Raw genomic sequence first — 13905 nt, 5'->3', positions numbered from 1 at the left:
AAGCTATTGTTTTCGCAGGCTTTGGGGCAGAAGGCACAATGGGGACAGAGAAAGGAGACACGATGCTGTAAGCTGGGCAGCGGAACGGACCCCAAGCAGGCATCCGAGGCCCAGGGTCTTCGGCGAGGAGAGGAGATGAGGACAGACTCATGTGGAGCATCTGGTCGACCACCATGGTTGGTCCCAGGCAGCGGGTCGAGGAGGTCGGAGGGGATCGAATGGTGGAAAGAAGATTCCGTTAATTGAGCTCCAACGGTTGTGCACAAAGTGCAGTCATTGGTGAGGCCCAGTCTGGAGTATTGTGTGCAGTTTTGGTACATTGGCCTTTATTAATCAAAGTATTGAGTATATGAGCTGGAATGTTATGATGAGGTTGTATAAGGCATTGGTGAGGCCGAATCTGGAGTATTGTGTGCAGTTTTAGTACATTAGCCTTTATTAATCAAAATATTGAGTATAAGAGCTGGAATGTTATGATGAGGTTGTATAAGGCATTGGTGAGGCCGAATCTGGCCGAATACAGATACAAAATTCCCTAAAAGTGTCGTCACAGGTAGATAGGGTCGTAAAGAGAGCTTTTGGTACATTGGCCTTTATTAATCGAAGTATTGAGTATAAGAGCTGGAATGTTATGATGAAGTTGTATAAGGCATTGGTGAGGCCGAATCTGGAGTATTGTGTGCAGTTTTGGTCACCAAATTACAGGAAGGATATAAATGAGGTTGAAAGAGTGCAGAGAAGGTTTACAAGGATGTTGCCGGGACTTGAGAAATTCAGTTACAGAGAAAGGTTGAATAGGTTAGGACTTTATTCCCTGGAGCGTAGAAGAATGAGGGGAGATTTGATAGAGGTATATAAAATTATGATGGGTATAGATAGAGTGAATGCAAGCAGGCTTTTTCCACTGAGGCAAGGGGAGAAAAAAACCAGAGGACATGGGTTAAGGGTGAGGGGGGAGAAGTTTAAAGGGAACATTAGGGGGGGCTTCTTCACACAGAGAGTGGTGGGAGTGTGGAATGAGCTGCCAGATGAGGTGGTAAATGTGGGTTCTTTTTTAACATTTAAGAATAAATTGAACAGATACATGGATGGGAGGTGTACGGAGGGATATGGTCCGTGTGCAGGTCAGTGGGACTAGGCAGAAAATGGTTCGGTACAGCCAAGAAGGGCCAAAAGGCTTGTTTCTGTGCTGTAGTTTCTATGGTTTCTATGATTGAACTTTGATAAGTTTGGTGCCTTTTACTTTCCTTTTATATTGTAGCTCTGTTAATCACATAGTTCCAGTAAGATCTATAAAGTGTAATCATTTAATCGCATATGGGGTACTGTCTGTTACTTGGCGTGATGGGGTACATCACACAGCATCCACACAAACTCGATTACAGAGTTTGGCAGGGCGAAGGCTGCTCCCCCAGACAGAAGCAAGCTGAGCAAGCCTGAGGCTTACCAGGAGGCTACACTTAATAGACTCCAACACTTTCCCAACCACTGAGGTTAGGCTAATTGGTCTATAATTTCCTTTCTTTTGCCTTCCTCCCTTCTTAAAGAGTGGAGTGACATTCGCAATCTTCCAATCCTCTGGGACCATGCAAGAATCAAGTGATTCTCGAAAGATCATGTCCAATGCATCCATTATCTCTTCAGTAACCACTCTTGAGGACTCTGGGAAGTAGTCCATCTGGTCCAGGTGACTTATCTACGTTAAGACCTTTCAGTTTACCTATCACTTTTCCTTTTGTAATAGCACTGGCACTTACTCCTGCTCCCTGACACTCACGGAACTTGGCACACTACTAGTGTCTTCCACAGTGAAAACCGATGCAAAGTACTCATTAAGTTCATCTGCCATTTCTTTGTCCCCCGTTACTATCTCAACATCACTTTCCAGTGGTCTAATATCAACTCTCACTTTTTGTATCCTGGTTTATATTATTAGCTAGTTTGCCCTCATATTTCATCTTTTTCCCTTCTTACAGCTTTTTTAGTTGCCTTTTGCTGGATTTTAAAAGCTTCCAAATCCAACTTCCCACTCAGTTTTGCTACCATATATGTCCTCTCTTTGGCTTTTACACAGTCTTTAACTTCCCTTGTCAGCCACGGTTGCCAACCCTTACCATTTTAGAACTACTTCTGTGGGTCATACGTATCCTGCGTCTTGTGAACTATTCTCAGAAACATCAGTCGTCTCTGCTCTACTGTCATCCCCTCCAATATCCTCCTCCATTCCACCTGGGCAAGCTCCTCTCTCATGCCTCTGGAATTCCCGTCATCAATATCCTCCTCCAATCCACCTGGGCAAGCTCCTCTCTCATGCCTCTGGAATTCCCGTCATCAATATTCACCTCCAATCCACCTGGGCAAGCTCCTCTCTCATGCCTCTGGAATTCCCGTCATCAATATCCTCCTCCAATCCACCTGGGCAAGCTCCTCTCTCATGCCTCTGGAATTCCCGTCATCAATATCCTCCTCCAATCCACCTGGGCAAGCTCCTCTCTCATGCCTCTGGAATTCCCGTCATCAATATTCACCTCCAATCCACCTGGGCAAGCTCCTCTCTCATGCCTCTGGAATTCCCGTCATCAATATCCTCCTCCAATCCACCTGGGCAAGCTCCTCTCTCATGCCTCTGGAATTCCCGTCATCAATATCCTCCTCCAATCCACCTGGGCAAGCTCCTCTCTCATGCCTCTGGAATTCCCGTCATCAATATCCTCCTCCAATCCACCTGGGCAAGCTCCTCTCTCATGCCTCTGGAATTCCCGTCATCAATATTCACCTCCAATCCACCTGGGCAAGCTCCTCTCTCATGCCTCTGGAATTCCCGTCATCAATATCCTCCTCCAATTCACCTGGGCAAGCTCCTCTCTCATGCCTCTGGAATTCCCGTCATCAATATCCTCCTCCAATCCACCTGGGCAAGCTCCTCTCTCATGCCTCTGGAATTCCCGTCATCAATATCCTCCTCCAATCCACCTGGGCAAGCTCCTCTCTCATGCCTCTGGAATTCCCTTTATTCCATTCCGATACTGATACATGTGACTTATGATTTTTCTTCTCAAATTGCAGCATGAATTCAATTATATTATGATCACTGCCTCCTAAGGGTTCCTTTACGTTAAGCTCCTAAATAAGATCTGGGTTATTACACATTGTGTTCAACGTCAGCAGCAGCTGGGAGGACAGGAGGACTAGTGGGGTGAGATACCAGGCCCCTGAAACCATGCACTCACAGACATGGGCACAGAAATGGGTCATCAAATCTGGTCTGCCATTCCATCACAGATCCAACACGGCTTTCTCCCAAGTGACCACCCTGGCTAAGAAAAGCTCTCACACCCCAGGAATTGGCCCAGAGGAGACGCAGTCTGATCTGAAATAAATTAGACTTGCTAGTCTTACCTTGTACACATCCTCTATACACCTGGTCAGCTCCTGTTCATCCACCTTCACCTCTTCCACCGGCATTGACTCATACGCCATTCCTGGAATAAAGAAGCATTGTGCTCAACTGCAGAGTCCTACATGCCCAACAGAACTGGAATGATGTTGAATAATCCATGCAGTCATCATCGTCTCCCTGTGGCAGGCTCCGAGGCTCAGCAGGAAGGGTAGAGTGATGGTGATAGACTTGATAGTTAGGGGGACAGGCATAGATAGTTAGGAGAGTATGCGGGCAGTGGGAGAACCATTCCTCTTGTGCTTCTTGTTCTTTTCAATTGAGGTTCAGTGTCACGCAACCCTGCCTCTTTGATCTGGACCACGTCTTCATTAACCAGGTCCAACACTTGCCTTCATTGGATCTTGCTCCTCCTTACACAAGTCATCGGGTTTGTGGGGGTGTGCCCAGGGTTAACTGGGGTGAGCCTAGGGGTGTGTGGTCCCTTGGTTTTAGGATTAGGTTTGAGGGTAGGGCTGGTAGATATAGATGTGGGGCTGGGAGAGATAAGGTTGTGGAGTTTAGTGTAGTGAGGTATTTTGAATTGTTGAACCATTTTAATCTGGCCGATGCCTTTCATTACCCTGGTCCAACATCCGGGTGTGTACTGGGATACAACATCAGTAATGCAACCCGAGGTCATCGGGTGTTTCAGGTCTTTAATCACTAGACGCCCTCACTCCGGCAACCCAGACAGGATTGATCAGATCTGGCTTGTGTTTATCCCAAGATAATGAGAGGCATTTAATTCTGAGGTTTATAATATTTTAGAGTCTTCTGGGGCACTTAGGAGGAACTCATGTAGCAGCAGAACTCTCAATGGATACGATTAAATATTCTTGTTTCAACCTGATACAGCTAAAAAGCACAACTGCTTCCAAGGTCAGTACAATCAACAAAGATGTCTTAATGCGTTTAAATGAACTATCGCTGCAGGGCGGGGTTACAAGTGCGTTTAAGGAAATGGGGGTTTTAAACTCCCAATACAGACTATCTTGCTGGCAAACGTGCAGTCTCTGGTGAACAAGTCTGATGATCTCAGAGCTAGGGTACTGAATCAGAGGGACATTAGGACTGCTGTTTTCTTTGTTTTACGGAATCCTGGTTAATCCCTTTGGTACTGGATACAGCAATTCAGATCGATGGGTTTACTATACACTGTCAGGATAGATCTCTCAAAAGCAGAGGTGGAGGAGTATGCCTCGTGATCAACTCTTCTTGGTGCACAAATATATCAGTGCTGTCCCAGTTATGCTTACCAGACCTGGAATATCTAGCAGTAAGTGCCGTCCATTTTACCTACCACGGGAGATCTCCGGGGTCATTTTGGTAGCAGTATACGTTCCACCTCAGGCCAATGTTAATTAGGCTTCAGATAATCTGAGCAATAGGATCAACAAGCATGAAACAGCACACCCTAACGCCTTCACCATCCTTTTGGGGGATTTTAACCAGGCCAATCTGAAAAAATCACTAAGCAATTACCATCAACAAATCCATTGCAATGCTAGAGGAAACAACACACTGGACCATTGCTACACCACCATCAAGAATGCCTGCTATGCCATTCCACACACTCACTTTGGTAAGTCTGATCATTCGGCTGTACTTCTACTCCCCGAGTATAGGCAGAGACTGCAGAAAGCAGCACCAGTAGTGAGGACCAAGAAGGTTTGGACAAGGGAAGCACAGGAGCGCCTACAGGACTACTTTGAATCGGTGGACTGGACTGTATTCAGGAATTCATCTTGGAATCTGGATGAGTATGCTGCAGTTGTTACCGACTTCATTAAAACCTGTGTGGATGAGTGTGTGCCCACAAAGACTTACTGTACATTCCCAAACCAAAGGCCGTGGATGAACCAGGAGGTACGTCATCCTGCTGAAGGCTAGATCTGAGGCATTCAAGTCTGGCGACCCAGGTTTGAACCGGAAAACCAGGTATGATTTGCGGAGGCAACAGGAATTCTGCAGATGCTGGAAGTTCAAGCAACACACATCAAAGTTGCTGGTGAACTCAGCAGGCCAGGCAGCATCTCTAGGAAGACTCTACAGTCGACGTTTCAGGCCGAGACCCTTCGTCAGTCCTGATGCTGCCTGGCCTGCTGCGTTCACCAGCAACTTTGATGATTTGCGGAGGGCTATTTCAAGGGCGAAGAGACAATTTCAAATGAAGTTGGAGGTGACACCAGATGTATGTACAACAACTCAGGCAGAGGTGTATAAGATGATGAGAGGCATTGATCGTGTGGATAGTTTGAAGCTTTTTCCCAGGGCTGAAATGGCTAACACAACACCCTAGCCAACTTCCCCAGTTCAGCTAGGTCCCACTGTAATCGTAGATAACAACCTTCACTGTCCCAGAGCCCATCCCTGACAAACACTGCCCACCCCGCCCCCTGAGCCCATCCCTGACAAACAACAAAGGCCCCAACACCCACCCCTGCAGCAGTCACTGGTCCTGGCCCATTCCTGCTGCTGACACTGGCTCCAACACCCATCACTACAGCAGTGTTGGAGCCAGTGTCTACTGTAGTGATGAGCACTGGGGCCAGTGTCTACTGTAGTGATGGGTGTTGAGGCCAGTGTCTGCTGCAGTGATGGGCGTTGGGGCCAGTGACACTGGCCCCAACACCCATCACTACAGTAGACACTGGCCCCAGTGCTCATCACTACAGTAGTCACTGGTCCCAACACTGATCCCTGCAGCAGACACTGGTCCTGCTGCCCACCCCTGACACAGACACTGGCCCCGGTGCCCATCTCTGCAGCTGACACTCGCCCCGGTGCCCACCCCTGCCGCAGACACTGCAGCTAACACTGGCCCTGGTGCCCAACCCTGCAGTGAACACTGGCCCCAACACCCATCCCTGCAGCTAATAGTGGCCCCAGACCCCATCCCAACAGCAGACACTGGCCACAGTGCCCACCCCAACCGCAGACACTGGCCCCAGTGCCCATTCTTGCAGCGGACACGGGCCCCAGCGCCCATTCCGACACCTGACACGGGCCCCAGAGCCCATTCCGACACCTTACACGGCCCCAGCGCCCATTCCAACACCTGACACGGGCCCCAGCGCCCATTCCCACACCTGACACGGGCCCCAGCGCCCATTCCCACACCTGACACTGGCCCCAGTGCCCATTCCTTCAGCTGACACTGGCCCCAGCGCCCATTCTCACAGCGGACACCGGCCCCAGCGCCCATTCTGACACCTGACACTGGCCCCAGTGCCCATTCCCACAGGTGACACTGGCCCCAGCGCCCATTCCCACACCTGACACTGGCCCCAGCGCCCATTCCTTCAGCTGACACTGGCCCCAGTGCCCACCCCTACAGCTGACACTGGCCCCAGTGCCCATTCCTACAGCTGACACTGGCCCCAGTGCCATTTATACAGCTGACACTAGCCCAAGCATGCATTCCTACAGCTGACACTGGCCCCAACACCAATCCCTGCAACAGACACTGGTTCTAGCTCCCATCTCTAAAAATAAAACCTTTACTACATTTCAACACAGTAAATTTGCATCAAATTGCCCAGCTCAGCCTGGTTCCCCATGTGATCTAATATACCAAACTGGCCTACCATGTAGAGCCCTTTCAAAAGCCTTACTGCTAGCATACCTCATCAATATCCTTTGTCATTGCTTCAAAGAATTCGTGAGACCTGTTCTCCAATGCAAAAACGTCATTCTTACTGCCCCTAATCTTGTCCTTCAGAATTTCTTCCAGTTTTTCCCACCACATATTAGGCTCGTCAGTCTATAGATCCCTGGCTTATCTTAAATAAAGGTTTAAGATCAGCCACCCTCTAGTGTTCTGGTACTTCAACAGTCGCTTTCTCTGCCTATACTTCTGCAACTTTATTTTAAATTTTGATACGGCTCCAATCAATCATTATTCATCTTCCTTAATTCCTTAGCTTCCATGATCTTCCTCACTGTAAATACAGATGAGAAATTTTAAAATTTTGCCTGTATCCTGGGACTCCACACATCGACAGCCACATTGATCCTGAGGGGTATCTATTCCCTCCCTCACTATCCTTTTGCTCTAAATCTCCTTTACCTTAGCCATCTTCTTTATTTCTGTCAAGAATTCTCCTACAGCTCCTGTATTCCTCAAGTCAGACCACCTGGTAGCGAAAGTGAAGAAACCCGAGTTTTCTATGGGATCAGGGAGCAACATGAACACGAAAGACTCCACCTGAAAACCTGATCTGAATGAGCTGAACAGAAATGAACAAGAAGCCCAAGAAAGATTGTTTGAGGTATCCTATGAAAAGGAAGTCATAACTTGGTCCTGTAGATATGCCCGTATCTATATCTTAAATGTAGAAACACAGAAAACTTACAGCACAGTACAGGCCCGTTGGCCCACAATGCTGTGCCGAACATGTACTTACTTTAGAAATTACCTAGGGTTACACATAGCCCTCTATTTTTCTAAGCTCTGTGTACCTATCCAGGAGTCTCTTAAAAGATCCTATCGTATCTGCCTCCACCACAGTCGTTGGCAGCCCATTCCATGCACTCACCGCTCTGCGTAAAAAACTTACCCCTGACATCTCCTCTGTACCTGCTTCCAAGCACCTTAAAACTGTGCCCTCTTGTGTTAGCTATTTCAGCCCTGGGAAAAAGCCTCTGACTATCCACACTGTGACGGGGTCCTGAATTACCCCATGAACTGTGCTCGTTTACCCCTATTAACTGTGCTTTCGAAAAGAGAGAGTTATTTAACACCAACAACTTGTTTTTAAAAGACAGAGAGATGAAGACTGCTCACAGGTTGTTTATACTTTCTCCAAGGACATTTGCCTGCTTGCATTTCTTACACAGAGAGAGGAAGGAGGAGTTATTTGAATGACAGCTGGTATCCAGTACGGTGAGATAAATAGGAGGTAAGATGATATAGACCTCAGCCGCATGTTTTGGACACTGAATGAGCTTTGCTGTGCCCGCAGAAAAAATGGGTTTTTGGAGGATCGATCAGGCAGATCAATCAGTGGCTCTTGCAGTGAAAAGGAAAGGGGTTGACTGGTGGGAAGTTGTCCATGTGTCCACCCTTGCCTGGGTGATAGCTCCACCAGAGGAAAACCGGTCCCCTTTGTTGTGGTCACAGTCAGTGACTTTTAAAGGATTTCGGAGGACAAAGAGAAGATCGATGGCGTCAGCTCACTTGAAAACTCAAATCTCTCCCTCTCTCTCTCTCCAACACTACTTGCTACTCAACTCAAAACCACGAACTGAACTGAACTTTACTCATCATTATAAGACTGTATCTTTTTACCCCTAGACTTAAAGAAGCTTGATTTTTCACATATATTTCCACACTTACTGATTTACTTACTTACATATATAAAATCATTGTTAACCTGTTTGATTTATCTACATTTATATTATTACTGTATTGCGTAGTTACTAATAAGTATTATTAGTTAATAGCAATTCTGGACTCCAAAAGTGTTTTCTATTTCTGCTGGCTCTTTATTCCCGTCACGGGATACATGACAACACGATCAAAGCCCCTCATCATCTTATACACCTCTATCAGGTCACCTCTCATCCTCTGTCACTCCAAGGAGAAAAGGCCAAGTTCATGCAACGATTCCAATAAGGTATGCTCCCCAATCCAGGCAACATCCTTGTAAATCTCCTCTGCCCTCTATCTTTAGCATCCACATCCTTGCTGTAGTGAGGTGATCAGAACTGAGCACAGTACTCAAGTGGGGTCTGACCAGGGTCCTATATAGCTGTAACATTACCTCTCTGCTCTTGAACTCAATTTCAAGGGCAATACACCGTGTACCTTCTTAACCACACAGTCAACCTGTGCAGCAGCTTTGAATGTCCTATAGACTCAGACCCCAAGATCCCTCTGATCTTCCACACTGCCAAGAGTCTTACCGTTAATACTATATTCTGCTATCATATTTGACCTACCAAAATGAACCACCTCACACTTATCTGGGTTCAACTCCGTCTGCCACTTCTCAGCCCAGTTTTGCATCCTATCAATGTCCGGCTGTAACCTCTGACAGCCCTCCACACTATACACAACACCCACATGGTGTCATCAGCAAATTTATTAACAAATCCCTCCACTTCCTCATCCAGGTCATTTATAAAAATCATGAAGAGAAGGGGTCCCTGAGGCACATGACTGATCACCAATCTCCATGCAGAATTTGACCCATCTATAACCACTCTTTGCCTTCTGTGGGCAAGCCAGTTCTGGATCCACAAAGCAATGTGCTCTTGGATCCCATGCCTCCTTACTTTCTCAATAAGCCTTGCATGGGGTACCTTACCAAATGCCTTGCTGAAATCCATATACATTACATCTACTGGTCTGCCTTCATCAACGTGTTTAATCACATCCTCAAGAAATTCAATCAGGCTCATAAGGCACGGCCTGCCTTTGACAAAGCCATGCTGACTATTCCGAATCATATTATGCCTCTCCAAATGTTCATAAATCCTGCCTCTCAGGAGCTTCTCCAACAACTTACCAGCCACAGAAGTAAGACTCACTGGTCTATAATTTCCTGGGCGATCTCTACTCCCTTTCTTGAATAAAGGAACAACATCCGCAACCCTCCAATCCTCCAGAACCCCTCCCATCTTCATTGATGATGCAAAGATCATCGCCAGAAGCTCAGCATTCTCCTCCCTCACCTCCCACAGTAGCTTGTGGTACATCTCGTCCGGTCCCGATGACTTATCCAACTTGATGCTTTCCAAAAGCTCCAGCACATCCTCTTTCTTAATGTCTATATGCTCAAGCTTTTCCGTCCACTGTGAGTCATCCCTACAATCACCAAGACCCCTTTCCATAGTGAATACTGATGCAAAGTATTCATTAAGTACCCCCACTACCTCCTCCAGTTCCATACACACCTTTCCACTGTCACACTTGATTGGTCCTATTCTCTCACGTCTTATCCTCTTGCTCTTCACGTTCTCGTAGAATGCCTTGGGGCTTTCCTTAATCCTGCTCGCCAAGGCCTTCTCATGGCCCCTTCTGGCTCTCCTAATTTCATTCTTAAACACCTTCCTGCTAGCCTTATAATCTTCTAGATCTCTATCATTACCTAGTTTTTTGAACCTTCTGTAAGCTTTTCTTTTCTTCTTGATTAGCTTGTCAACTGCCTTTGTACACCACGGTTCCTGTACCCTACCACCCTTTCCCTGTCTCATTGGAACGTACCTAAGAAAAATGCCCAGCAAATATGCCCTGAACATTTGCCACATTTCTGCTGGACATTTCCCTGAGAACACCTGTTCCCAATTTATGCTTCCAAGTTCCTGCCTGATAGCTTTATATTTCCCCTTACTCCAATTAAACGCTTTCCTAACTTGTCTGTTCCTATCCCTCTCCAATGCTATGGTAAAGGAGATAGAATTGTGATCACTATCTCCAAAATGCACTCCCACTAAGAGACCTGACACCTGACCAGGTTCATTTCCCAATACCAGATCAAGTACAGCCTCTCCTCTTGGAGACTTATCTACATACTGTGTCAAGAAACCTTCCTGAACACACCTAACAAACTCCACCCCATCTAAACCCCTTGCTCAAGGGGGATGCCAATTAATATTGGGGAAATTAAAATCCCCCATCACCACAACCGTACCAGAATCTGTCTGCCCATCTGCCTCTCGATGTTCCTGTTACTATTGGGTGGTCTATAAAAAACAACCAGAAGAGTTATTGACCCCTTCCTGTTTCTAACTTCTGCCCACAGAGACTCCGTATACAATCCCTCCATGTCTTCCTCCTTTTCTGCAGCCGTGACACTATCTCTGATCAGCAGTGCCACGCCCCCACCTCTTTTGCCTCCCTCCCTGACCTTCCTGAAACATCTAAAGCCCGGCACTAAGTAGCCATTCCTGCCCCTGAGTCATCCAAGCCTCTGTAATGGCCACAACGTCATAGCTCCAATTACTGATCCACACTCTAAGCTCATCCACTTTGTTCATGATACTCTTTGCATTAAAATAGACACATCTCAAACCACCAGTCTGAGCATGTCCCTTCTCCATCACCTGCCAATCCTCCCTCACACTGCCTACAAGCTTTGTCTATTTGTGAACCAACCTCTCCTTCCTCCATCTCTTCAGTTCAGTTCCCACTCCCCAGCAATTCTAGTTTAAACTCTCCCCAAAAGCCTTAGCAAACCTCCCCGCCAGGATATTGGACCACTGGGATTCAAGTGCAACCCGTTTTTTTTGTACAGGTCACGTCTGCCCCAAAAGAGGTCCCAATGATCCAGAAATCTGAATCCCTGCCCCCTGCTCCAATCCCTCAGCCACGCATTTATCCTCCACCTCACTCCATCCCTTTGGGGTACTCTCTGGTATCTGACTCTTGCCCTTCCCTCTTCTGACTGTAAATAATTATCTGTCTCCCGAGGCCCCAGTGTGACTACTTGCCTATAGCTCCTCTCTATCACCTCTTCACTTTCCCTGAAGGTCATCTTGGGGAAAGTGAATGGATTTGAAGGATATGTTCAACCTGAGAATGAGTTCAACCAGGCAAAGGGGTGTGCCTTGGGTGTGTATTCACCAGAGAGGTGCAGGGGGATTTGGCAGTGAAAAGAAGCTGACAGGTATAAAGAACTGTAAACTGTCATGGACCTGAGAGAAAAGAACCTGGAGAGGATGAGGAATCATGTCAAGGCAGGAAGAACAGGCTCAATGTTAAGAACAAACCGAAATAATGACTTTATCAGAATGCAGATCTTGGAAAGGGAAGTGGATTTAATTGTGGCTTCTCATCAAGATTCTGGTAGGAAAATTTTGAGTAAAGAGGTGACAATTCCAAGAAGGCTCAAAAATCCACTGAACAAACTTCTTTACAGGAATAAGAATTAATAAGCATTACTCAATCACATCAGTCACAGTTCAACACAGTACGCCACTCCGATCACTGCTTCGCTCCCAGGCCTCTAAACCCTTCCACGTTCACATCTGCAAAAATACCTCACCTAGATTCACACACAGATTAACAATGTTTAAGGGTAGGCTACTGTTCCTTTACATGGATGAAGTACAGGAGTGATATTTTACATCTAACAAGCTACTGTTGCTTCAGGGCTTTGTTGCACAGAAGGGAGGGGTAGTGCCTGAGGATGCAGTGTAATATCAATGGAGATGGTGGGTAGTGTGAAAATGTGGAAGTTGCGAAAGAAATCTGATGTTTCATCGTGCTGTTTTATGAACATGATGTAAGGAGTACTGTAAACCTTGGCAGGCTCAGACTTTCACCCGGGAACGCAGTTGGATTCTGTCCACTCCTGCCTCACTAATTTGCATATAACACCAAAGAGAAACCACAGTTCTTAAACTTCTCTCTGCTATAATCTCTTGGTGTCAACAGTGGGGAGTTTTCATTCATTGGATGTAAATGCTACTGCCATTGCTCACACATAATCATAGAGACATACAGCATGAAAACAGGCCCTTCAGCCTACAAGATTTAGGCTAGCCTGCAAGTACCTTTCTAACTTCATCCCATTTTTAAACATTGTGAGGTCCTTGGCCCCAACATCCACTCCAGCAGTTCCAGATCCTAAACATTCTCGGGGTGAAAACAAATTCTACTCAAATCCCCTCAAACTCCTATCTTAAACGTTTGATCTCTCATTACAGACACCTCCTTCTGGAGTAAAGATTCATAGGAAGTCAGGGAGATGAAAAAAGGTGTTTAACACGCTGGCTTTCATCAGTCAAAGCACTGGACATTACGCTGTAGTTGCACAAGTCATTAATAAAACAAGGACCAGTACAACACAGCACAAGTTATTTGGCTCATGATGTAACCTACTCCAAAGTCAATCTAACCCTTCCTTCTCACATAGCCCTCCATTTTTCTATGATGCACGCCTGTGTCTAATGTACGTGCCTCTACCACCCCTACAGTGCATTCTTAGCACCCACCACTCTCTGTATAAAAAACTTCCTCCTGACATGCCCCTATAGAAACGTAGAAAATAGGTGCAGGAGTAGGCCATTCAGCCCTTCGAGCCTGCACCGCCATTCAATATGATCATGGCTGATCATCCAACTCAAAACCCAGTACCTACCTTCTCTCCATACCCCCGATCCCTTTAGCCACAAGGGCCATATCTAACTCCCTCTTAAATATCACCAATGAACCGGCCTCAACTATTTCCTGTGGGAGAGAATTCCACAGATTCATCACTCTTGGTGTGAAGAAGTTTTTCCTAATCTCGGTCCTAAAAAGCTTCCCCTTTATCCTCAAACTGTGACCCCTCGTTCTGGACTTCCCCAACATCGGGATCAATCTTCCTGCATCTAGCCTGTCCAATCCCTTTAGGATTTTATATGTTTCAATCAGATCCCCCCTCAATCTTCTAAATTCCAACAAGTATAAGCCTAGTCGATCCAGTCTTTCATCATATGGAAGTCCTGCCATCCCAGGAATCAATCTGGTGAACCTT

The 13905-nt window shown here is 46.5% G+C and overlaps 1 protein-coding gene across 1 annotated transcript in view; it reads right to left on the bottom strand.

The window, feature by feature from the left end:
- tango6 (transport and golgi organization 6 homolog (Drosophila)) overlaps positions 1-13905 on the bottom strand; it is a 165303-nt gene that overhangs the window by 105939 nt on the left and 45459 nt on the right. Inside the window, exon 7 of the mRNA XM_063067293.1 lies at positions 3400-3482. Coding sequence (XP_062923363.1) covers positions 3400-3482 — 83 coding nt within the window. The remainder of the gene's footprint in view (positions 1-3399; positions 3483-13905) is intronic.

Source organism: Mobula hypostoma, chromosome 14, assembly GCF_963921235.1.
Source record: "Mobula hypostoma chromosome 14, sMobHyp1.1, whole genome shotgun sequence".
NCBI classification, from domain to species: domain Eukaryota; kingdom Metazoa; phylum Chordata; class Chondrichthyes; order Myliobatiformes; family Myliobatidae; genus Mobula; species Mobula hypostoma.
The sequence above is the reverse complement of the archived record's forward strand: the minus strand, read 5'-3'. Positions and strand labels throughout refer to the sequence as shown.